The 25791-nt window shown below is 49.8% G+C and overlaps 1 protein-coding gene across 2 annotated transcripts in view; it reads left to right on the forward strand.

Annotated features, from left to right (window-relative positions):
• Positions 1 to 6363: 6363 nt before the first annotated feature.
• The window catches only part of IGSF3 (immunoglobulin superfamily member 3), a 101045-nt gene continuing 81617 nt past the window's right edge, over positions 6364 to 25791 (forward strand). For both annotated transcript variants that reach the window (XM_076351518.1, XM_076351528.1), the window contains exon 1: positions 6364 to 6471. In XM_076351518.1, the coding sequence (XP_076207633.1) occupies positions 6429 to 6471 (43 nt within the window). In that variant the 5' untranslated portion in view covers positions 6364 to 6428. The remainder of the gene's footprint in view (positions 6472 to 25791) is intronic.

A 25791-nucleotide genomic window follows, 5' to 3' on the forward strand; every position in this document is an offset into this window, starting at 1 on the left:
CAATCACAGAATGAAGGTGTGGACTCTGAAACCTAATGATTACATATTTCTTCCAGACTAATGATCAAAGTGCTTATCATAGTTAACTGGATGAAAGAAATGTTTTAAGATAAATGACAGCAGCTGAGAGACTGCTTTTTTTTTTTTTTTTGGTATGGTTGCTCAGGACTGTTTAGAAAGAATTCAGACACACCCAAAGAGTCTCACATTGTTAGATTGGGCCAGGAAATAGATTTTCTTTCGTCAGAATGATTCTGTGGGAAAACGTGAAGTGCAACCAGGAGCTGAAAGTCTTGTGGGATGGGAGACTAGAAGTGTATTTGGCAAAGGTGATTTTTTTTTTTCTTTTTACTGCTGAAACACCCATTTGTTTTGCTGGTTGCCATTGAAAAAAGTTGATAATGGCAATGTCCATTTGCCCATTTTTCTATGTTGCTTTTCTTCCCGGGGGGAAAGAAAACAAAGATAAACTGCTGCTCCATCAGTCATCAGGAGGCTTGGAGTCAACCTTTTACTGACTTGCCTTATTCTGGCACACGCTTAAAGCATGGGGAGGTCTGAATTAACCAGCAAAACATCACAAAACTGGGACTTGAGCTTGGTTTTGGTAGGTAGGATTAGAAAGCAGAAAAGCAATGTGTTCATTCCTGCATGTACTTCAGACAGAGCCCGCAGAAGCTTGGAAGGTCCCAGCAGCAGCTGGTCTGACCGGCCACAGAGCAGAGCCTACAGCAGCTTGCCGAGCAGTACCTGGGGCCTTGCCTGTGTCATCCGTGCTTAATGAGCCCAATCCTCTCGGTCCCTGTAATTTGTGCATGCCCATGTCAGGACCAAGACATTTTACCACTGCAGTATAGAAGAATAGTCTTCTGGACTGCTTTCTGCCTGCCCTTAGCAGATGAACAGTGCAACAGCCGAACTCCACAAAACACAGTGTTTGAGAATTAAATCGGGAACAAAAGAAGCTTTGCATTATTCTAGCTCTTCGCTCTCGCAGATCCTGAAGTGTGCACCAAGTTGCACTGCTGCTCCAGCCGTGTCCAGAGGGGACACGCAGGAGGACTTCTGCAGCTGTCTAGCAGGGGTTTGAAGCCATAGCTGACCATAAGCCTAGCCCTGCAGCACCAGCCCTCCCCCCTGCACTGGCTTTGCCCAGCCCAGGAGCGAGCCAGCAGCCTGCAGGGGTGTCGGAGAAGGTGGGAGCACTGCGGTTATCTAGTCAGGCAGCCACCTCGCCTCTGGCCTCCTTCATCTTCAGGAAACATCTTTTGCTCTGCACATACTCCAAAGCTTGAAGCTGATGCATGTTTCTCAGCAAGATATTTCTCTAATGTCATTTCCCAAGCTGGTAGTATAATGTTTTTCCTCGCAGATAGATCATAACTTCAGGCAGAGTGCAACTTCAGACATGGGGACGTTTATGAAAAAATTGGCATACTCTTCTGTCAAGCAACAGTTAAAAGAAAATCTGCAAAGGGATTAGCTGCCATACACTCTGGGGCTTGCTGACAGATGTCCTGAAAATCTGGAAATGTGTCGATCTATCTTTAAACAGGGCTTTTTTTTGTTCTCCCTCCTTCTCCCTCTCCTCATCCCTCTGCCCAGGGCACACAAATAGGAATTCCTTCACATCCACGGTACTGCCTGGGAACTGCCTTGGTGCCATCCGCAGACTGGCATACTGGTCCTGGGGTGCAATCTAGGCTGAGCTAGACCCAAAACCTCGGTCCAGTCACAGATGCCAGCTTCCCTGCAATGGCTGCACTGCTGCTTTGTGCCAGGGCAGTTCAGATTTTCTCTCTGTTCCAACTCTCAGCTCATTTTAAAGGAGCTTAAATGTTGGCCATTAAATATAAATATCTTCTTTTTCCTCTGGGTGAAACTGATGTTCAGAACTTCACAGTGTAAATAAGGTCTGGCGAAAATGTTTTAGGCAATGTTTCAGTCAAACTAAATGGCTCTGGCTGTTCCTCCCCGCTTTAGCCCCTAGCTCTACGTGTGTCTCCTCTCCCTTTCACAATGTGGCAGAGGAGCTTTGACCTAATCGTGACCTTCCCCCAAACACATCTTCAGGCTTGGAGCAGCCAGAAGACCCTGAGTCCTGTGGATTGAGTTGCGTGATCTTGGGCAAATCACATAGGACAATTTTTTTTAAAGTGCTTTCGTTTCTGGGTGGTTTGATTTCTGATTGCTCAATTTGAAACACTCAAGTGGCCTCTAAGAGGAGGGAGATACAGATGCATCCCCCCCCCCCCCCGGCTCTCTGGGGGCCATACAGCCTTTTAAACTGTTCTCCAGCTCTGGATGGAGTCGCTGCCTTCAGGGAGGGAGTCACTCCTGCAACTGCAGTTAAATCTCCCCCTCCTCTTTTTCCCCGTATCTATTTTCCTCCTGTACAGGAAGGAAATCACTCCTCCTGACTTGTGGAGGAGTCAGGAGTCTCCTGCCTTGCTGAAAACAAGACAGGGGCCTGCCTTGCTTGGTTGAGCCCGGTCCCCTTTTTGCTATACTCTGTTACCATCAGCCACGCAAGTTACCGCCTGCTCCAAAATCTGAAGACTGCAAATCTGTCTTGGGTCTTGTTCCCTCCCGGGCCTGCTGACCAGAGGAGTGGGGTAAACACCCACCGGGTCCAGTACTTGGGGGCATGCAGCGTTTTGTCCTGAAGAAGGACCGGCATTCTTATCTCATAATGTAAATACGTTGCATTTCTGCCAAACTCCTTTTCCCTGAGGGCCGGACAAGAGTCTAACTTCACTCTTCATCTGTGGGTCACGGGAAGCCTGTGCACATCGGGCGAGCAGCGTGTTCAGAGTCTGGATGTTTCCCTAGGGCAAAGGATGCAGCTCCCAGTCACAGCTGTTGTATTACAGCAGCCTCTGGCAGCCCCGAGGTTTGGGAGACATCTACCCTGATGGCCCTCAGCCACACAGCAGCCGCCCAGTCTCGCTTCTCACCCGAGCTGCCGGCACCCGTTGGTTGTGCTTCTCCTGCTAGAAAAGGCAGGGCCGACGGGAAGCACCTGTGACTTGGTACGAGCACGGAGCAGCTCAAGCAAACGGCAGCACGCGGGATCGTTTCCCCTTCGCCCTGAGAGCGTGCTGCCGGTGTCCAGCCTCTAACCCTGCCTGCCGAGGCGAGCAACAGGGAAGCAAGCCCGAGCAGACTGCTGTCAGGGACCGAGCAACAAGAAAGACGGTGGTGTGGGTTGCGACCTAATGTGTGTATCATCAGCATCGTTTGAGTCACGCCCGTCCGCCTCCAGCTATTACAGCAATCCCGCTGCCAAAGAGCAACCGCATGGCCCAACCAAAATGATCCGGCTCCTGCTGAGTCCTGAATGACTCAGTTGTGCTGGGAGTACAAGGCAGCCCAGATCTGCCTTCCTGGAAAGCTGCTTCGCAGTAGCCTTGTGCTTGAAACAGTTTTGTCTTTGAGGCGACTATGGTGTTTGTTCCCATTCAGCCGCGTGAATAAACCACGCGGACGGACGGATGGACGTCCACAGGGAGTCAGAGCCCCACCGCAGGAGCTCAAAACACCGGAGCCAAGCCCGAGGGAGGGCTGGCTGGCTCCCTAGGTTTGAGAAAGCTGCCCTGCCCGAGCCTCAGTGTCCCCACTGGTGCAGGAGCAAGGCCAATGTTTTCCTCAAAAGGCCAGAGACTGTTTGTGAAGTCCCCTGAAGAAGGGCGCTCTCGTGAACGCCAAGCTATTTTTATTATTGGGGTCAGGGAGGAGAACACGCGCAAAGGTGATGAAGCTTTTGAAACACAGGTTCCCATTAACAGTCTTTAGCACACACAGTTCTTATTATAATCTAATTTGACTGGAATTGGATTAATCTTATAATGCTATAATGTCATTTCCATGGTCTTTTTATATTTTTATTGTTACTATGCATTAATGCAATACCCTGCAAGAGCTCTGAGAAGAGGATGTGAATGTTTAGTGAATCTCTGATAACATTTTTGCAGGGCATTTTTATGCTCCTGCTAGGCTTGTATGCTGTAAAGTCACACAGTGCCTGGAAATAGCAAGAACGCACCCAAATTCACCTCGATTTATCTTGCGACGGGCTCCACTGGCGAAAGCAATGTATTCAGAGCCAAGAAACCAGGGGTCTGCTCCCGGCTTGTCCCTGACCTGTGCTGGGAGTTCACCTGCATCATGCCAGTGTTTTCCTTTCTGTCTCTTCAGCTGGAGATGGAAATAATTTGTCTATACAGGAATGTAGTGGGTCCGTGGTCTATATCCCTTGCCATCTAGAAAAGATTTCTTCTATCACCAAGCTTTAATGCTTCCTTTTTATTAAGTTTATCCCGAAAAAATGCTTTTTTCCTGCCTGTACCTTGTATTTCTGAATTTGCCTTTTTTTTTCTTTTGCTATTATTTATTTCTCTAGTTATACATCTTCTGAAACATTAGAGTAAACAGTCTTTATCCTGCATCCATTTAAAGGTGCTGGAAGTTTACTTCAAAGTAGCCCCACAGTGCTTGCTCTAAATACTCATGGGCTTGACAGTGGGGACTTATAATAGGAGACCGCACGTGAAAAATATTGAGCAAGCTGAGCGACATTACACTTGATGACGTTTCAGCCCTCAAATCACCTAAGAGAAAAGGCAAATAGACTGGTATTTTCTATCGACTCTTATCATCACCTCTGTTCCTTTTCTAAGTCTCACTTGAAGGCAGTCTTGATGTAATTAAAGCTTAAGGGCCAAAGCGTGAGTTTCATTTTCAGTGCAAATGCAACGCTAACCCTTTCTCTCCCGCACGTCTCTGGTTATTCTGTTCTTTGGCTCCTCCAAAGAGGAGCATGACAAAGCTGCAGATTAAACCTCCCACTCTGAAAATGGCACGGCTTAACATTATTAGCCTGCAGAAACAGAATTTGCTGGGTCACCAGGAGCTGGCTACCAATGCATCTGCCACGACAGCCACGTTGGGAAGCGAGTCCATATGGTAATACAGACAGCTTCTGACTTCTGCTGGGTACAGCTTCTAAGGACTTGGCATCTTTTATTAGGCGGCTTGGGATTGTGCTGGTTTCTGCCTCTCTGTGGCACAGAAGGGTTGGGTTCCTGCATTTGCATCACCAAGACTTCATTGGGGACTCTGTGTGTAGGCAGAAGGGTCTCCTGCAGAGGGTCCTTGCAGGGTCGGAGCACTAGGAGGGTGCCTCACTCTGCTGTTGCTGGCACTCCTGGCCTCTTTTCCTATTTTTGTGAGCAAACAAGCAACTGGGGGTTTCGTTTGCAAGGACATTTGAACATCTGCGCCCTTGAGAAGCGCTTTCTCATTCATCTTTTATTTACAAACAACATAAAATCCAGTCCCCAGTGTTGCCATTATTTGTGCATTTCAGTGTTTCCTGGATGTACTTTTGATGCATCTCTGGCGTTAACACGTTGTAGTGCTGATTGCCTGGGCAGCATCCCAAAAGCAGCAATGCCTGCACATGGGGAGGGCCCACATCTGGCAACCTGGCATTAATACCAGCCCTGGATTCGGCTCTCAGTAACAGCGCATCGCAGCGGGACGGTCACGAGTTGGTCGAAACTTGGAAAGCCCGGCTGTTATTTTTGGTTTGCATGGGAACAAAAGGGAGCATTTATGCGATTTCCCAAGGAGCCGGGTTTCGGAGAACTCTCTTTTCCCCTTAAAACAAAGGGACCCGGTTTATCCCTGCGCTCTTTTACGGCCCCGGCTTCACCCCCGGCCTCGCGGCCCCACGCCACAGCCTTCCAAAAGCCAGGCTCCGCGGCGCCCTCCCCGACCCCCGTCGCAGCAGCGCCCACACGCCGGGGGCATCCCCGGACCCCGCCCGGCGCCGCGGCCGCGCAGCGGGCCCTGCCCGCCGGCCGGGGGGCCGCCCGCCTCCCTCGCCCGCCGCCGGGGGGAGCGGGCGGCGGCGGGGCGGGCCGGGGGAGGAGTTTGGCGGCGCGGAGGAAGCGCCGGGCACCCCGCGGCGGCGGCGGCAGCGCCGAGCGGGCAGGCGGGCGGGCAGGTGAGGGCGGCGGGCCGGGTCGGGGCAAGCCGTGGGGCGCGGCGCCCCGCTTATTTTTGTAACTTTTCGGGGTGGGGGCTTTTTGTTGTTGCTTCGTGCCCCCCCCTTCCCCGTATTTTTTTTTTCCCCGCGCCGTGGACGAGACGATTTCTCCCTTGCCGCCTGCCTCTCCCCCAGGAGCCGGCGGCGCGGAGCGGCGGCGGGGAGCGGAGCGGCGGGGAGGGGAAGGGAAGGGAGGCGCGGCGGCCGCCCCGCTGCGGGGGCGATGCCCCCGCCCGCCTTGGCGCCTCCCCGTGCCGGCCCCGCCGCCTTCCCTTTGTGCCGCCGGGCCCGGCGCGACGCCTGCCCCGGGAGCCGGTGCCCCGCGGCGCCCCGCGGCGGGAGGTAAGGGCGGCCGCCGCCCCGCGTCCCGGCAGCCATGCGGACCCTGCGGCCGCAGCTGGCCTCCCTGCTCCTCCTCGGTAAGTGCCGGTCGCCGGCGGGGGCGGGACGGGACGGGACGGGACGGGACGGGACCCCCGGCGGGTGCCCTCCCTCGCGGGGCTTCCGGGAGGGTCACCCCTGCCGAAAATATCCAGCGCCTTCCCCCAGGAGTTGTCACTGCCCGGGCTGTTCCTGCGGTCGGAGGGAGGAGGGGGGGGAAATAAATATATATATACATGTATAATAAGTCTGGGTTTCATTTCCACCTGCAATACCCCGGTGACCACGCTCGCCGAGCCCCGGGCCGCGGCGCGGGGTCCGGCCGGAGCGGGCTGCCGGGGCGTGGGAGCGGTAGGAGGGAGCGGAGGGGACGGGCACCTCCTCCGCGCCGGGCTCCGGCATCAACTCGGGAAGGCGAGCGGCCGGGGGCTGCTCCGTGCTGGGGTCAGGGGACGTCTCGGAGGGGAATCGTAAGGGTCGGGAGTTACGGGTCGGCGTTGAGCTTGCACAATGAAGGCAGAGAAAATGCCTGGGGTAAGGCAGGCTGCAGAAACGAAGTCCTCTTCTTGGCTCTCGAAGAGTACGTTGAAATGTAGAGGGAAGGCAGTCCCTGCTGTCGTAAAACGCAGTTTGATTGCTTTGTGCTGTCTCTCCAAACTCCTCCTGTAGTCCCTTCTCTTTCTGCCTGCGTTTTGTACCCTGTGAACCGTTAAACGTGTGTTTTTGTCCCATCCCACAAGTGCCTGCCCAGGGGATGACTGTACTCAGCTCTGAGAAGTCCTTTGGGACCCCGCTGCTGGGTGAGAGATGCTGTAGCAATGCAAGATGCCTTTCTACAAATTTGGGAAAAGCAGAATACGAGACAATTAAAATGCCTCTTAATTTTTTTGCAGCAGCCCATGTGCCTGGCTTAGTACTGATGAGTTGATAGGAACGTTTGTGGAAAATACAGTACGGCACCCTCACTCTGCTTTCTGCCAGTGTATGTACAGAGCAGCCTTGGGGTTGTTTTGATTTGCCTTTTCATTGGTAAGATTTTCTGCTGGCATTAATGCTATTGAGGGAAGAAGCAGCAAGGCTGGCAATATTACTGTCTTGAGAATTGTCGCATACCTGCTCTGCCAATTTGGAAACAACATCTTTAGTTGAATTGCTGTCGTGCTTCCATGTCTCTAATTTGCGCGCGCGCGTGTGGTTTTTCATGCTCTCTGTCTGTCTCTAGGAAAGAGAGATGACTCTCTGAAATGGTTTTGGAGAAGGTTCAAACTTCCCTTAACCAGTAGCTTTCTTCCTTGGGTTCCCTGAAAAAAGCCATCCTAAAGCTAAGTTTATCCAGGGTGACTTTGCTCCGTGAGTACAGGCAGTGTGCCGTAGCCCGCAAGATGGGTGTAGGCGAACAGCAATCGCTTGCTGCCTTGGCTTCGCACACTCAATCTCTCCGGTTGAAGAACAATAACACCATTCTGGATTAAGTCTTCCTAATATGGAGCGAGCGAGCGGTCGGTTGCCTGCGTGCCGCTCCGAAGCACGCCCGGCTGATGCGGCGGTGTAGCAGCAGAGGGCATCATCTTGCCGAAGGCTTCCCGCGGCGGTACAGAAGTGGGACCCGCCAGGCCTGCGCTTTACACCCCGTGTCAGTGCTAACCAGGCGCCTGGCCGGCTTGCCAAGGCCGCCCCGGCTCTCTGCTTGCAGGAACTGGCTTTCTGGGTTTGACCTAAAACTGGCTCTGACGTGCCTTCGTCCTCCCCGGGGGATGAGCTGCGAGGTGCCTTCTATCGCCTGCAGAATTGATTGCTTTTCAGTGGTCCCCAGATCCCATGGACGTATCTAGTTTGTAAAAACATTGTGCTGGCCTCCTTGCATTAAAGGTGAGGCTGTTTTTAATGGTAGGAAGCTTACCACGTGTATGCTTGGAGTTATTTTTCTTTTGGTGTTTTTCACCGGGATTTCTTTAGACAGTTGATCTGCATTTGCCCAGCTGCTGGTTTTAAGAAAACTGGGCATGTGTGACCATGCTGCAAAGCCTCGAGTTGCACAGAAGTGCTTTAGGTTGCTGTTTGTAAAACTGAGACATCATTTGACTTAGTGGGGAAGAGGCTGGAGTAAAAAGCCTTATTTCGTAGCATAAATCTCTGGCTAGAAAAAGACTGTTGCTTTCCAAACAAGTAACGTTAGTGCTAGAATATATGGATAAGGTACTATGGGTTGAGTATGTGGAAAAAGAAATGCAACTAAATTTTTCCGTATCCTTTTGCAAACTCATTAGAATTGCTGAAGGAGGAATTGTGGTTATGGAAAGAGCCAGTGGATGATTTAAGTAATATATCAAGCATTAACTAGCTACGAGAATCCAAGTAACTGCAAAACCAGGGTTTGAAAACCCACATCTGGCACGTGGGTGTAACATTTGTAGATCTCTGCTGTTTTTTCCCCTCTTGCTGCAGTGTTTGTTACAGGGTTCTTTAAACAAGTGGCACTTCATCACAGCAAGTACAAAATGGGAAAATAGAGCAGCGCTGTAAATAATCCTCATGCAGCAATGAGACCATTAATACTTGTGCCAGCCAGTGCTAATCCTATGTGTAGTTGCAAGATTTACCTTCTTTTTTGCAGGGATGCAAAGTCTGATACTCCTCATATTTATAGTGTAAGATACAGGAAACACAATAGGCTTCTGGGGAATGCTGAATTCATTCATGTCGGTGACTGGTTTATGAATAGTTCTGCTTCTGAGTCTCCTGCAGTCTCCAGAATACCACCTGTGAATGCAATTTACAGCTCTTTGTGTTCAAACATTGCATATGAATATATGTACATAGACTCATTACCCTCTTCCTCTCTCTATTCATGCATAGTAATTGGTGATTTATTTGCGATTCCTAGAGAGGAGAGGAGCCTGCGTAAGGTCTTGAAACTGCAGCTCACTTGTAAATGGCATGTTGGAGTGAAATAACGATGCAGAGGTGACTCTTGGAGGAAGAAGGGATGATCTTGAAGGCCCGTCTCCCGGAGGGGAAGGGGTGCTGGCTGCGGAGCAGCAGTGTGCAGTTGACTGCCGCTCAAGCGCTCTGCTATTGCACCCTCCTGCTCTTCTGCTGCCTGCCCGGGTGCAGGGGTTGGAGGGGGGCAGGGGCTGAAACACAAGCCTAGATGTGCTAGGGCTGAAGGCTGCTTGGCTGGAGGGGAACAGACGGAGAAAACAGCAGAGTGGGTGTTTGCACACACGGGGTTTGGGGTTGTTTTTGTTTACTGAAGCTAGTGGCCCAGGAATGTTGCTGGCGCCTCATCTGCTCCTCAATGCATTGTTAGCAACGGTGGCTAAGATTGTGCTTTCTCCATCTGCGTCTGCCCAGTGCTCTGCCGCGAGCTTTGTTTTGCAAGCCGATTGTGCCGCCGTCACCCTGTGTGTGCTGCCTCTAGATCACCGTGGTGTGTGGTGCTGGACCTGGACCAGTCCTGTGTGTGCTGGAGTGGGCTGTGGCTCTGCTTCTTTTGGGGAACGTGTTGGACGGGGGCTCTGCAGATGGCCCTGGCTGTTCCCTCATTTCTACATGCGGTTCAGCCAGCTCTCTGGGTTGCCCGAGTGTGGTGGGAGGCTGCCGTGGCTGTCAGTGCTGGGCTGGCAGGCTCCGCTCTTGCGCATCCCCAAATGTAATTCTTCACAGGGAGACTCCCTCCCTGCAGTCTTGGCCAGACTGCCTGACATCCTGAGGCTCCTGCAAATCCTGTTTATTTACACAGGAGGTTTTGGTTTATGCGAATTGTCGTCTTTTAGTTGACCTTCAGTCAAGTTAGCTGTCTTTATTAAAGCAATTTTTATTGTAAATCGAATGTGTACTTGGAACACTTTTACCAGACCCATTATATAAAGTGAAAGGCAGAATAAACAGCCCTGCAGACCCACGGGGTGGGGGGCGGGAGAGAGAGGGTCATAGGGAGCTTGGGAAGGAGAGCATTGCTTCTGTGTTGGGAGGCTTACTGAATTTTTTTGGACCAGGAAACTGCCTTTTTTTTTTTTTTTTTTTTTTAATTTTATTTTGAAGTTCTTCCTTTTGGCGTACCTCGCCTTCTTTCTTACCCCTGCAGAATCAGTCATGGATTCAGCCATTGTCCCAAAGGTATACAGTCTAGTGTGAAGCCAGAGGTGTTTTAGTTGCTTTGACTCAGATGAATCAGAGTGCTACAACGTGAGAGTGTTCCTCGCTGTCTGACAGTTAGCAATCTGCAGACCCTGCCCAGCAACTTACAGCACCGGGAAAATTGCCTGAAAGGAACGGGGAAGCTTTTCAAGCACAATTGGGTTTTCTTCTTGTTGCTAGGGATCTTCTGCTTGTGATTTGACTTGTCTGCTGGTATCAAGGGCGTTTAGGCCCTCCAGCCAGTGTCTGGAAAACTGCTGTATTGTGATTTGCCTCTGGCTTTTAAGTTGCTAAATACTCCTTAATGATAACCTGCTAAATTGGTTTCGACTCCATTTTTATATTGGCATCGCTTTCCTAGTCATATAAAATCCTCTTAAGGAATAGTTCTCTGGTTAAATGTTAGGAGACATTTAGCATCTGTTTCTTATCAGCTATGGAGAGGCTAAAACAGAGCCTTTCTCCACAAAGTGGGGTTTGATCAAATTGCAAGGCAAAGAAATTGGGTCTGCAGCTGCCTTCGGTGGATCTAGGATGTCTGCGTGTATATATGTCATTTCCAGCTCTAACCTGTTGCTCACCCTGTCTCTATCAGCGTACTAAGAACATGTTTCCAATGATGTATGTTAGTAAGCTTTTTGTTGTTAGGAGGTTTAATTAGCAGATGGCAATGAGACAAGAGGAAATCTTGCCTTTCTAGCTGCTGCTAAAGTCTCATTTCAGTAAGTAATTGAATGTGATCACAAAACCAAACCATCTCAGCTGAGTGATGGGAAGCTTTTCTTGAAAAGGGAGAGGCTTTGACACTCAGGACTTGTACTGTTGCTGCACAGTACTTGCACAAACACTAAAAAGCAGTGCTGCTCCTGAAAGGAGTTGTTCCAGGCTGGTTTCTGCCCGGCATGGGGAGGGTGCAGGCCAGGGTGCTCAGGTGAGGAGCTGGTTTGAGGAACTTGCTTGGATTGAAAAGTAACTCGGCAAAACCAGTAAATACAGAGGGACTGGGGAGCTTGTCTGACTTCAAAGTAGATGGGTTTTTCACGTGGTCCTGCAGATGTTTATGGGGGCCCAAGGCAAGGGGGGTGCTAGGGAGGCAAGTGGCTGGAGGGCACGCTGGATTCATTTGGCTGGGTTACCCTGGTTTGCTGTTCATGCACCAGGGCCTCGGTACTGTGGGGCTGGGGCGTGTGACCAGTTGCTCAGCCCTGCCGAATGGGTGAGGCGAGTCCAGTGTTTGACCACAGCCACTCTCTTAACTGTTACCGGCTCCTGACAGAGGCTGCCTGCTCTGCCCTGCGTAGTGTTTAATCTGCAGTTTCTGGCTGAAGCCACTGCCTGTACTCTCCTATGGCTCCTTCTTTCTGATTTTACTCCACTGCTGGTGGTTCCTTGGTGTTTCCAGGTCCATTTCCCGCTCTTGTTGGGCGATGGTCCACAGGGAAGGAAGAGGTGGCCCACTGTTAAGTGGAGGGGTGCAGAAAAGATGAGCCAAGGGAAAGCACTAGGAGGAGAAGGAAGGTGAAGAACCCAACTGATAAGAAAGATAGATAAGAACAGACTCTGGAGGATGGATCTTACCAAATGCTGGGTCTTCCACCACACCCATAGCTTTTACAGCATCAAAGACTCCTGAGTACAAAAGAAAAGGAGATAGTGAGGATCCATCTGTATTTGTCCTCTTGTTCCTGAACTGTGTACTTACCACCGCTCTTGGCTGACTTCTCCTTTCCTACCAAGCTATTGATTTCATTTGGGACTCGAAAAATTGTCTAGCGCTTCTCCTGTCTCTTCTGATCTTGGCAGCTGTAAGACTTTGCCAGTCAGGAAGGGCTGAGGCTGCTGCTGAAGTGCAGGAATAAGGAGATTCCTGTGCAGTTTCTGGCAACAAAGTTGGCCCTATCGGGATAGTAGAATCCATCCGAATCCAGAGTGTATGCCACAAAGCAACTGCATGGCCATTAGCACTGTCGAGTGTTACTCTAATGCCGGTTGTTTGGTTTGGTGTTCTGGGTTTTGTGTTTCTGGCCCTTGCAGAACAGCTCATCAGAGGGATGACGTGGCTGGAGGTGGTTTTGATGTACAGCTGTTGTGGCGCTGCTAAGTTTTGTTTTGTTTTAACTAGTGGCATGAGTCTGGAATCGGTGTTGCTTGCCCAGTGTTGTCTACTGTGCACACAAAAACGGATAGCTTCGCTTCCCAGCAAATGCATTCCCCTCTGGAGTCGTTCTGATTACAGGGGAATAGCAGGGAATGGGTGATCATCTGGGGTTTTGGGGATTTTTTTTTGTTTGCTTTCTTGGTGGTTGTTCCCCCCCCAACTGTGTCCCTGATCTCTCTGCCTGAGGCACACTGTCACTTTTATGGCTTTTGGGCTTTGTATAGAAGTTGATAAGCTTGTTAAAGGGAGCTGGGAGCTTGAGGTGAGGTAGATGCATTCTTCTATGGACTCTGTAGTGCTAAATGTCTGTCCTGCGTTTGAGAGGAGCTCGGCACTGACCCAGGCTGCTGTGTGAAGTAGATGGTTTCTGAGGCCTTTAGAGAAAGGGAGGCTTGAAGATGAGATACTGAGCCCGAAAAAAGCAAAAAGGTTTCTGTTTGCCTCTCAGGGAAAGAAGAGCTCTGATCTCTCATTAGAGCGTGGGTATCAAGATTTGGCTGTTTAGATAAATTGAGATTTTGACTTCTTGGATGAATCTTTCTGTCTCCATTCAGCACCATCACCAGGGACACAGGAATCTGCCCAGGTTCCTCCAAATCTCTCTGAAAGTGGAGCTGGACCTTGAGTAAGAGCCACAGGAGAAGGCAGGTGCTTGTTGCTGAAAGTTGTCCAGAAGCTCTTTAATCTGGAAAACTGTACTGCTGGAATCTGGCACTTATTAACTCAAGTTACCCAGTACCTAGGATCTAGCCAAAGGGCTGTGGCTGGCTGCCAGGCTGAAATTACCAACCTGGGTGTCAGGCCTTGTTGGTTCCTTCTTGCTAGCTTGAAATAGGAGCTCCCAACGAGCATGTATGCCAGCCCTTCTTCTAGTCATGTTTCTTCTTACAGCTTTGTAAAATGTTCAAGGTAATTATAGTACTTACTAATATTTATCCCCTTCTAAGCAATTATCTGAATGCATTTATCTCCGGTGTGCTTTCAAAGTACTCTGCCCCCTTTCACCATATCATTTCATCTCCCTGGCTCAGTGCTTTCTGCTCCCTCCCTTCTCATACAGTCCTTGGTCCTCAGCTTCCTCCACCTCCTGAATATGCTGTCAAACTTTGCTTTCCTCTCCTGGAGGTTCCCGTACCCCATCTTCCTACTCTGCTGTCTAATCCCATTAGGGAGCAGGGGTGTTTGCTCTGTCTTGCAGGGGATGATTGTTTAACTGCCCTGTCAGGTGCTAAGGCACGTCGCAATGAAGGGCATGGATACCAAGAGAAACTGGGCTGGCATCGTGCCATCTCCCAGCTTTCTGCTGACTGCTTGGGGCCTGCAGACAATATCTTAAGAGCTCCTGCTGAAGGGTTTGACCTTTATGCCTGCAGTGTTACCTGGCACCTACAGCAGGAGTCACAGCATGCAAATTCCAGTGCTTTCTTCTGACTTGTGATGTAATTGTAGGCAAGTCGCTCTGTCTCTACTCTCAGCTCCTTGAAGTAGAGAGAGTGCCTTAAAAGGTGTCATGGGATTTTTTTGGAGGAAAAGTGCAGTGTTAGGGCTGAGGTTTTGCTTGCTGTCGTTAAGCGAGTAGGCTGCTTTGCTCTTATACGTGTTGGGAGTGTAGCGTGGAAGAGATTGTTATGCCCTGATTGATTTCATTCTTGGTGTTAGGGAAAGAAGAAAATTGATTTTTGAGCTCTATGGTGTTACTTACCTGCACAAGCTCTCTTGCTTATCCTACGTGGATGGGACCAGCCTCTCCTTGCCACCGCATTATGCTCATGGGGCATAGCCCACGTGACTGTAACTTGGAGCTGCTGTGATTCATTCCAGCCATCAGTGTTACAGCAGCACAGTTAATCTATGGGTCACTGGCATGTAAGGAGCCGTTACGTCTAATCAGTCCCATGCCATGAGCTAGTCGGCAGTTAAATCTAATCCAGAATGTGTAGCTGCCAAATGCTTTAAGTCACCAAGCTCTTGCTCCTTTCTGCTGTAAATAAGGCAGACTTGAACAAGATCAGCTTCAGGTGCCCTGCCTGTGAGCAGGGATCAGAGTTCAGCCTTGGATGCCTGTACTGCAGAGGGGCAGAGGTTGTCCAGAGTCTGAAGGGCTGCAAGGTGGGTGTGAATCTACCTGCTTGTCTTTGTATGTAAGTCTCAAAACACCTTCCTTTTTCTCATCGCACATCGCTCTTTCTCCCACCTCCTTTCCCTTGCCTAGCTGTAAGGAGAGGTGTGTTCAGAGGTGGGCTCTCATGTACTGCTGTCGTCATTAGAGTATAGAGGAACCCTGTCTGCATTCTTACATGTGTTTAAGTCTTGCCTGAGATGCCTAGTTTTGTTTTGTTCTTTACTCGTTTCTGCTGCTCTTACACCCCATCCACTCCTCTTGAATTTTCCGCTTCTGCCTGCAGGGTCCCTCTGCAGCCGCAGGTTAACCTCTTTCACCTTCATAGTGAGAGCTCTCCCATGATGTGCTTGGAAGTACACCTCCTTCTGCTGCTGAAGGTGGGAGAGGTGAGGCTAAAAACCTGCTTCCACTGCAGCTTCCTCTGCCTTTGTGGGGCAAGTCATGGGAGATCATCCCATTTATCTTTTAAATGGAATAACTTTGCAAAAGTAAAGGGTGAAGACTGCCAGTTGCTATGCACACGGGTCTGCCGTCGGTTTGCTTTGGCTTGGGTGCTCCCAGGGAGCTTGGCAGGGGACCCTCGCTGCCCTGTGACCACCATGCGAAGGAAGGGCAGTGCTTACTGCAGTGGTTATTTGGATTTCTGCCTGGCCCTGGTGCTCGGGCTGACTTTTTTTCAGCCTTTGCAGGGGAGAAGGTGGCAGCGAATGTGTGGTGGGAAGGAGGTTGGTTTCCTCCTGGCGGAGGGGGGGAAGCCATCTGAGACCGCCCTGAGCTGCGTGGGGTGGTGTAGGGTGGGCAAGGAGTTGGTCTTGGAGAGGTCTCTTGCCTCTTCTCGGAGGCCTGCCCATGCTGGGCTGGTGCCACCCTACTTCTGGCTCTCATCTGGATCGCAAAGCTGTGTAGTTCAGTCTGTTCCTGTCTTTTGGCTGGCTTGTTTTGGGGGAGGATGTAGGGATGAGAGGGGTGAGTGTGAGGGAAGATTTACTGTGTGTCAAATACCTAATAGCTGCTCTAGCAGATCCACTGAGATACGTTACTAAAAGCATCCTAATGATCTCGATGTAATGGGTTTGAGCCTTGGAAACCCGCTTGCTGGGAAGGGCAGCCCATGGCTTTGTGCTCGGCTCCTGGAGGAGGGGGGCTGGCTTCCCAGCAGGGGTCAGGGCAGGCAGCAGGAGCTTGCTCTTTGGGGTGCCGGCAGGTACCCATCCCTCTGAGAAGGAGCCGGAGGGGAGCCATACGCAGGGCTTTGGCATGGCAGAGGAATGACTTGGGAGGCTTGGCCAAGCACCAACTACCGCTGTTACCTCAGAAATGTAGATTACCAGTGATTGCAGCTGTGTGGAGGCCAACTAAGTCCCTAGAGAGATGTAATCTGAGGAAAGGGTAACTTTCTTTATGGAGACATCTGGGTGTTGGTGGAAGAGAGGGCGATGCACAGAGGAGCGTGGCCATAGCTGAGGCCAGCAGCCTCTAAGCCTGGCTGCTGGCAGCACATGCGGGAGGGAGAGGTGCTGGGGGATGTGGCTCCCACCCCAGCTGCAGGAGCAGTACCCGGCTCTGCTGCTCCCATTTCTTCTAACCGCTGCTATTCTGAGGTGACAACATCTAGCCTCCTCCTCCAGGCACTAGTGGTGGGCTGTTTCTCTCCTGCAAAAATGATGGAAGCAAGGGTTGTGTGAGAAGGGAAGGTTCATCAGTCCTGAGAGATGCCAGTGGAGCCATGAGGACCCCGAGATAGGTGGGGGTGATGAGGAAGGGGTAGAAATGAGCGTGGGAGACAGCAGGAATCCAGTTTTCCAGTGGATGGACAGATGTAAAAAAAACCGCGTGTATGTGATCCTAAAAGTGCTGCGGTAGAGGTTCTCTGTAGTTACTGGGGTGATCAGCATCAGTTTCTAAATCGTTCTCTGTACATGGATGCAAGTCTTGAGTGTGGGTAGGGTGAAGCGAGGCTTCTGGGGAAGTATGCTAGCGGGAGGCCAAAAATAAATTATCAAAAGAAAGAATTGAGGAATTCACAAAGCTAAACGGATGTATGTAGCTCTAAGAAAAGGGTGTTGTATTTGAAAGCATATTTTTGAAAATCCATTTGCTTAGTCATCTTACAGATAATTTCGCTATTTTTACCTTCTTTGCTCTGATGACACTTTGCTGTCTATATAATGGGTTTAGCAGCCGCATTCTTTTCTAGTGTACAGGGAAAATATATCTGCTAATCTTGAGTTGGCTTTGTAGAATTGCTATACCTCGTGGCTGTGAAATAAGTAAAATACTGTTCTTAAAACTATTTTAAAGGAGGATAGCTGGCATTATTTCCCTTCTAACCCTTATTTTTAACCCATCTCCCATGTCTGTAATCAAATTTGAATAGAGAATATATTCCCTTGCCATTTCAAGTGTAATAAGGACTGTGCCCTCAACTCCCCCAAACAGAAAAGTAGTGATGTTTGGGTTCAGCGCAGTAATCTACTGGGGAATGAATGCAAGATCGAGGGCATTTGCAGATTTTTATTTCTTTGTGTTTGCAGGGGTTGTGGCATTGCTAGCAGGTTGCTCACAAATGGTGGCTTAGATTACCTCTCTTGCAGGCAGCAAGATTTGCATCTTGCCATTCCTATTTGATCTGCAAGTGGTGATGAGAGCTGTATACTCGAATTCGGATTTTCTGAGTAGCACTCTGCAGTCATTAGGGCAGTGCTTAGACCCCAGAGGCTTTTTCCGTGTTTTCATCCTGTTTCAGTAACTGTGTCTCTTATTATCTTGTTCCTGAATATTTTCTCTTGTAAGAGGAGACTGTTGCAGCTGTTAAACCTCAAATGTCTTGAATCTCCCTTAGGGGAAGAGGAGGAAGAGTTCCTGAGGTTTCTGCGTAAGTAGACTATAGAAACACCTATGTGTCTTTCCCAAATATACAGCCAGGAGGTATTATTGGTGCTGTCCTAACCAGCTGATGGATTCTGGCTGGTTCAGCCTGTGATTCCTCCCTCTCGCTCGCTCACTATGTTGAAGGGGCTTAGTAAGAGGGCTGAAGTTTTTTTTTTCTTTGGCATGTAATGGTACTGGAATGCCTCTGGTTGCTTTTGTCAGAGCAGTGTAGGTAGGAGGTGTCAAAGGAAATTACGGATGTTTGTTTGGTCTCCTGGCTGGATATAACCATGAGGGTTTTAGTGAAATGTGCATTGAATAAACATTGGGTAAATCTCCGAGGATGAGCACCGCCTGGAAGCCGGTGTTGGGAGCCGTGCTTATCTTCATGGCAGAATTTTAAAAAAACGTTTGTATGAGAAGAGTTTTGCACCCTGTGTTTGGTTCCCGTCAGTTCAGTGATTTGTAGTGTTCCTCCTTATGTTCCCTTTAAAGCCAGCCAGCCAACCTTAGGATAGGATTATCCGAGTAAAATTCTCCAAAGCCTATGTTGCTGTCAGAGTTCCTTCTATCCCCCTCTTTCACGGTGCTGGTGGCTAACCTGGGCCCAGGCATGACACATTGCCGTGCTAACATGCTGGGGTCAACCGGAGCCCCTTCGTCCTGCCTTGGGAGACGGGTTGGGCCCCATTCACGCCGCTTTGCTGGGCGGCAGTGGGCAAGCGGGCCTGGCCCCAGCAGAGAGTCGGTGAGGCCGGAGCCTGCCAGAAAGGGCGGGAGCTGTGTCGGAGCCGCCAGGGCCCCTCGTTGGCAGCTCTGTCCCAGGTGGAGACAACCTGGTGCCTTCCCCCTCATGGCCTGGCCTGAGATGGAAATCTGAGGCAATGTGTGTCACAGTCCCCTCGGGTTGTCCTCCCTCCTCACGGAGAGACCCAGGGGATGCTGTGGTGGCAGGAAGCCCCGGCAGGAGCAAGTGCCAGGTTCCCCAGGGCCTGGTGGGGAGCAGGCGGCTGCGGTGGGCCTGGGGGCACCTCCCCAGCCCGGGGTGGCCATGGCTTTGGGTGCCGGGGGTGACTTTTGCGTGCTTTGGGACATTTACCAGGAGCAGCCACGTGCCAGTGGTGCCCTGGCCTTGCCTTGCGAGCTTGTGCAGGGCATTTAATTTTGCCTCCATGTCTGGAGGTGGCATTTCATAGCTGCCATGTGCAGGTACTCATGAAGCTGTGCTAGTGGGTGCTTAAATGCAACTGGTGTCAACCCTCACCACTTGCAGTTTGCTGCAGTAAACTGAGGAGGGAGGATGGCATCAGCAGCTCCTTTGGGCTTGCTATTCCCAGCTTCCTGGCCCTCCCTCCCTTCTCTTTCCCTCCCTTCTCCCTGTTTTTGCGCTGGTCTCCTCCAGCTCTGTCAGTCCCCGACAGGTCTGGAGCATGTGGCGTTTTGGTGCGGTTGCTGTATCTGTTCAACTTGCATCAGTCAATTGCTGTTAAGGCATATAATCAGTGTAAAATCTCTGGGGCGCAGCTATTTACAGAAAAAACCCCCACCCTTCCAGACTTGCATCAAACAAGAGTTTTATTCTCATTAATTGAATTCCTCTAGAGTCCGATAACTTGGGCATGTTGAAATCGGATAAATAAAAAACATTCCTCTCTGGTAGCTATGTAAGCCTTTCCTTAACTCCCTGATCAGAGGGGACTAGGCTCTGCTAAGTGAGTAGCTGAAGATCAAAACTTCTGCGTATGTCTGCTCGTTGGGGAGTGTAGGCAGGAGGACGCTCAGTGTGGTGTATCGGCAGAGGAAGGGTTTACCTCACCCCCTCACCCTCCTTTTCTCAGTTGATTGGGAAAGATTTTTTTGTGTAGTGACAAATGGTGTTTGGTCACCCTCAGACACATAGCCAGTGTCTAGAAACTGGGACTGTGCTTTCTTCCAGTCCTTCAGATAAACCTGCAGCCCTACAAAGGGGCAAGTCTGCTCTTGCTGAAGTCGGGGTGTATCGCCTTTGGAGCATCGCTCGGGCCACGCTGCCCCGTCTCGTCACGTGGGTGCCAAGATGCGTTGCTCTGGGAGGCAGGAGGGTGTTTGGACTTGTGCCCGAGGTGTGGTGTTGCTGAGCCGATGCTGTAATCCTGAAAAAATCCAACTTGCAGCTTTTTCCAGACTCCATACATCAAGTGAGACTTGCGGTCATTAAGGTCATGTCCCTTTCTCCATCGCAACTCGTGTGTGTAGTTCTTGTTTTGGTGCCAAAGGCTGGGGCCCCTCTTGTTCAGCAAGTGCTGTTGGTTAGTCCAGGGTCATTCCTCCCTGTGACTAGATCACCCATGCCATAACGAGGCACCTGGCTTGCCAGCCAGGCTTTTGCTTGTCTTGGTTTTCAGGCAACACCACTCTCCCCCTTCGGGGTCTTTCTGCTTTCCCCCTCCCCTGCCACCCCTGGTGCCACCTTTCTTCTTGCACCCTGGACTTGGATTTCCCCCCACCCCTCTTCTTTTGTCAGTATTTGTGTCCCATAGCTGTTTACACCACCCACGCAGTGGCATCTGCCCCCGCCCCCCAGGACACTTTTCCCGCCCTCTCTCCCAGCCCCACCATCTGCTGCCTCTTGCTCCTGCTGTCGTGCAGTGGCGTGCCGCTGGCATGAGTCCCCCGACCGCGCTGACCTCTCTGTCTCAGAGAGTGCTCGGCTCCTTCCCTCTGCCTTGTTCCTCATACATGCTTTTACTTCTCCTGCTTCTCTGAATGCCGCTAATGATATTTTCCCCCCTCAGCCTGGATAGCCCCTTCTCCACCTTCAGATTTGCTCCTCAAACCTTAGCGACTTTACAAAGAGGACTGGCATACAAATAAGGGTCTGCCTTTACCTGGGGGTTTGCCCTGTGTTCCCCTCCTTCTCCATGCTTTTCACAAAGGTAGATTTTTCTAACCCTTTTTCTTGCCTTAAGGGTCCCTGCTCGTTTTCCCTTGTCTCTGTCATTTGCTTTGCTACTCGTAGCCTCTCTCTCTCGATGCAAAGCTGCTTTATCCCCTCTTCCTTCAGCAGCTGCTCTGTCCTCTGCAAGCCCCATGGGATGCTCTGTCTGGAGCTCTTGCCTCCCAGCTCTCTGGCAGTTTAGTCTGCCTCCGTGATTTACTTTGCAAGGGTTTTCTTAATAGCCCCCACTGCTCTATGTCTCAGTCGTGCTCCAGCATTACCTTCCTTGACTTAGCAATTGCCCTTGTGATAACCAGTTCTGGTCTTTTTCTGGAATGGTTTCCTCTGAGTCCTATTGTCTTTGCCTTCTCCTGCCTCTCTAACAGAGCTTTTCTTACCTGCTCATGAGTATACCCTGTCCAGCTTCAGCGTCTGTTTTTTTTGTGGTTATAAGGGGCTCTTTCTGTGACCCTGTCCACCACTTCCTATAGTTCCTGCCTCTTGGTAATTTTATCCACTAATAAAAATTGGACTGGCCTCTCTCTGCTGGTGTTACGAATTCATATTTCTGTTCAAATGAAAATCTTGACCTCTGTCTCTGGCGCTTACTTACGTGCATGCGCATGTTCACCTGAGTCTTTCTGTTTAAGTGTAAGCTGCAGCACTTCCTATCCACCTCTGCCTCTGAAATTTGTTCAGGTTTTGTTTGTTGTCTGCTCATTCCCCTCAATTCTCAAATTAGTTCCTCCTCCTCTGCCCTGCCAAATGCAAGATGTTTGTCTTCCCTTTAAAAGCCCTTCTTAGTCTTGTTCTACCTTGTCTTTTCTAGCGCTTCTTCCCTCTGTGTGGTTTTTGATTCCTAGCCTCTGCCTCTCGTTGGTTTTCCTCAGGCTGGGTTCTCAGAGAAAGAAGGCTTATCTGATTGTGCTGCCTCGCATGCCGCCCCTTCCTGGATAACCTGGCAGCCCTTTGGCCAATTTCACACAAATTTGATGGGAGTAAGAGAGCTTGGAGATAAACGAGTTCCTGCAAGTCTTGTGAAGAGTAGGTAGCCAGTCAGTAGGACTGAAGGAGACCGTTTCTTCAGGGGCTCTAGCAGTGCCTCCAAATGACTGTGCCAGCCATAGGAAAAGCTCCAGCTGAAGCTTGCAGTCAAATCTTTAGTCTTGGAGACAGCCTCCCTCCTGAAGGCATAGGAAGCTAGGCTTCATTGAGTCTCCTGCTCTTGAGGCTGTTTGCTAAAAATGGTGGCTTGGAGCCCTTTTATTTTCTTCTGTGTGATTGGGAGTAACCTGCAGCAAGCACCTGGTGCTTTGCCACAAGGCCTGTTAGAGACCTGCCATCAGGGTCTCCCAGTGGAGAGAAACCATGGCACTCCTTCACACGCTGCCTCGTTCTTTCCTGCTCCCCAGCCTCTCTTGACCCATCTGCTGCCTGTCTGAAGGTGCTGTTTCACAGTATGGCTGAGCTGGTGGAATATTCCAGCTGTTAATGAAAAGGCTTCTTTGCCCCCATCCCCAAACCCCAAAGAAAAAAACGTTTTTGCTGTCTTAGTGGAAACAAATAACTCTTCCCTTGGATCATTGTTCTTTCAGCTCACTATGGGGGTCAAGCATGGGGAGAGGAGTGCGTATGTTGCTAGGAATAAAGTGAGCGGGAAAGCAAGACTGCTTTTTTTCCATGGCAGCTGGTACCTAGATCAGCTTAACTGCATTGTGAAACCACATTTCTAAACTGAATTTCCTGGGATAAGGGTATTTCTGCTGCTGTTTTCTCTGTAGGGGAGGTGGCACAGTGAGGCTGCTCTGAGTAGGTGCTTGGTGCTGAGCTGAGGTAAATAAGAGCCTATAGCAGCAGCAAATAGAATCCTGTTGGAGTGTCCTTCACAGAATGTTTGAGATTGGAAGGGACCTCTGGAGGTCATCCGGTACAAGCCCCCTGCTCAAGCAGGGCCACCTACAGCAGGTTGCCCAGGATCATGTCCGGATGGCTTTTGAATATCTCCAGGGATGGAGGCTCTACAACCTCGCTGGGCAACCCGTGCCATTGCTGAGTCACTCCTCACAGGTTTTTTGTTTGGGGTTTTTTTTGTTTTTTTTTTTAAAAAGTGTTTTCTTCTGCTTTCCAGCTGGTCAGTCCCCCTTGGTGTATGCAGTCGTTCCTCCCCAGGGAGGAGAATCACATCTGATTGTCCTTCTTACTCATTGGTAATAGTATTGTGTTATGAATGTGCATAGAGGGAATGATTGTACCTTTCTCCCTCCCAGACTGGAAGCAGTAGTAACGTAAATGCTTCTGCATATCTCTCTCCACCCACCCGCCCGCCCCCCCCTTTCCAAATACGAGGAAGCACCTGTCCTCCCATTGGAGGAGGGGAGCCTTGGTAATTTGGTGACAACTGCTGATGGTCTCTGTAGCATGTCAAACTAACAAATTACAGTGTAAGGAGACAAAGAATTTTGACATCCTAATTAGCAATGAGTCAGCAGGTAGCTGAAGAATCTTCCCAGATCTGCCTCTCTCTTTCAGGGATGGTGTCTAACTGAATCACAGAGGTTTTGAGAGGCAGCATCTTGCTGGTGCTTAGTGGACAGAGAAGAAACCAGAAGAACTTGGGGAGGAAATGGACGCTGTCTGCAGTTGTATAGCCATGCTTTGTATTCTTGTGATCCTTTGTGGTGGGGTGGGAAAATTGTTTTAGAGAAATGCATGCTTTTAGCCAATACACTTGACTTTGGGGATAACTTAATTTGCTGTTTACCTGAAAGCTCTTTCTGCTGAAGAAGTTGTACAAGACGGCAGCTTTGCCTTGCAAATTGGATGTTCTCACATGCTAATGGCCGTGGCTGAGGGGCACGAATGTTTCTTTAGCATGCCAGAAGGAAGCAGGAGAGATTGCTCATGGTTGCATTCATTTCTATATATTACACTTCACAACTTTTTGCAGTGCCACTTCTACAGAACTGTGTGCTCAAAAGGAGATGGGGAGCAGGTGCAGAGCCCATGACTAAGGGTACAGCTGGAGTGCTGGAGGAACAGTGTGCTTTGGGAGGGAGGGGGGGTGTGCAGCAGTGCAGTTTGTCATCAGCTCTTCAAACCTGTCCATATCTAACAGATTATTGTTAAACGACTCTTCTTAGAAAGCAAACAATTTGGGGTTGAGCAATTCATAAATGGCTAATTGAGGGAGCCGATTTGGAGTTTGGAAAGGAGATGCTCTGGCGCTAGCCCAGAAGAACAAGCATGCAAGGTCCCAGAGAAAGTCAGGGTGCTGAACTCTTAAATGTCATCCTTACCAAAGTAAGGGAAAACCTAGAGTCACTCAGAGCAAGGGGAGGGGAACAAAGCCAAATAAGCAACTTCCAGGAGTATGGAAAGATGGGGCAAAACACTGGAGTTTCTCTTTGGAGGTAAAGGGAGGCACTTGTGTGTGCTCCCTCCCTCCATTTGTTTCAAATGAAGAGAGCAAGAAGCTTTGCTTTTCTTCAGGAAGAGCAAATTTGAGGGAAGGTGAGGAACCAAGCTCTCTGTGGATCAGAAGTATTTTGAGAGACCTTTTCATGAAAGAGAGGGAATTCCTTTAATGAAAGACCGGGTAGTAAATGCTATTTCCTTTTGGCAAGGATAATGTGAAGGTGAGGTTTGGGACTCCATGCTCTTTCTCTCCTGGGAGAGTATTTTAAGCATCTGGGATGTTATGAGGTGAATTACAGCAATAATAGGGGCATTCAGTTGTTTAATTTTGTGAGGGATTGCAGAGCATGCAGGAAAATGAAAAAAGCAGTGACATTAAAACATTATTGACTGTGAAACAAAATGCAGTTTCTTATTGTCTGGGAGTGAGTAATCGCGCAGGGAACAACGTTTGACAATTCTAAGAGTGACCCTGGCTGTTGAACATGTAGGACCTGAAGACTAAAGAACGATAATAAAAAGAAATACAGAGGCTGCAGGGCATAATGAACTATGTCAGAAATTTCCTGCCTAGCTTTGTCGCTCGAACAATTTCATTTGCCCCCCTCCTCTTGATAGGTTGGGAACACATACAAGCTAAGAGTTCAGCGGTCTGAAATGTGTGTTGACGCTTCATAGCTTTGGTACTAGCACGGCAATGCTGAATCTTTTAGAGGTCTGGGAGCAGTACTAGAGATGCCAGGGTAAATGGTGTGTCCTTACGTGTATTTTAAGAGCTAAACGAACAGAAGAAAAAACACACATAGGAATCTTGGGAGACTTCACTTTTTGTGCAGGTCTACACTAAATCTTACAGTGGTTACAGCTTCGAAGCTCAGGCTGGGAAGGTGGTAATGAAGCCATCGCTGCTTTTCATTGGAAAATGTAAAAGTAGGCATTCCCTCGGGCATTCCAGCAGGTCACTGTAAATGCTGCTGTGTATTGTAGTGCTTAACCAGACCTGGAACCAGCAGTGGTGATATAAGTCACTAGGGCATGTATTCAGTGGGCTGTAGGAAAGAAGAAACTCCTGAGGATAAGACACAAGGAGCAGTGCAAGTTAGAAGTAGTGCCTGGGCAAACCAACGCTTCCTGCCTGCATATTCCCAATGTAAGTATAATCTGCCAGGGAGCTTCTGCTTGCGTATTTTTCCCATAATGATAAGGGTAATGATGGTATGGTATATGAAGAACATGCTGATCTGAGAGTTGGAGAAGGGCTGAGAAGGTTCTGTTCTGACCTTGGAGGAAGAGAAATAGTCGATTAAATAGATTCACGGGACGGCTCTACCTTAAGTACAGAAAAGAGCCTCTAGTGCTACTGGAGCGCTCTGCCGTTCTGTGGGGTTAGTCAAAACTGGTATCTCCTTTGGGGAATACAAGGATTGCAGATTATAAGGGACTCTCTTTCTCAGCATCTTTGCAGGAAAATAGTCAAACTGTAATAAGCAGTAGGTGTGTTGCACAAAGATATCTGAGCCCCCAGCAGTTGTTTACCATTATGAATCTGAACCAGCAGGACAGTCAGCTCAGTCTTTCCCTTGTACATCAGCATGTATTGTTATTCATCTTTTACGTCAGGTACCCCTTGATCCACCAGCTTCTTCAAAGCCCATGTGAAGTAAGGAGGCTGAGCACCACGACCTGCCGAGCTCAGGGACCTGCGTGCAGAACGGCTGCCCTGCTATCCTCCTTCC

Source organism: Aptenodytes patagonicus, chromosome 1 (genome assembly GCF_965638725.1).
Source record: "Aptenodytes patagonicus chromosome 1, bAptPat1.pri.cur, whole genome shotgun sequence".
NCBI classification, from domain to species: domain Eukaryota; kingdom Metazoa; phylum Chordata; class Aves; order Sphenisciformes; family Spheniscidae; genus Aptenodytes; species Aptenodytes patagonicus.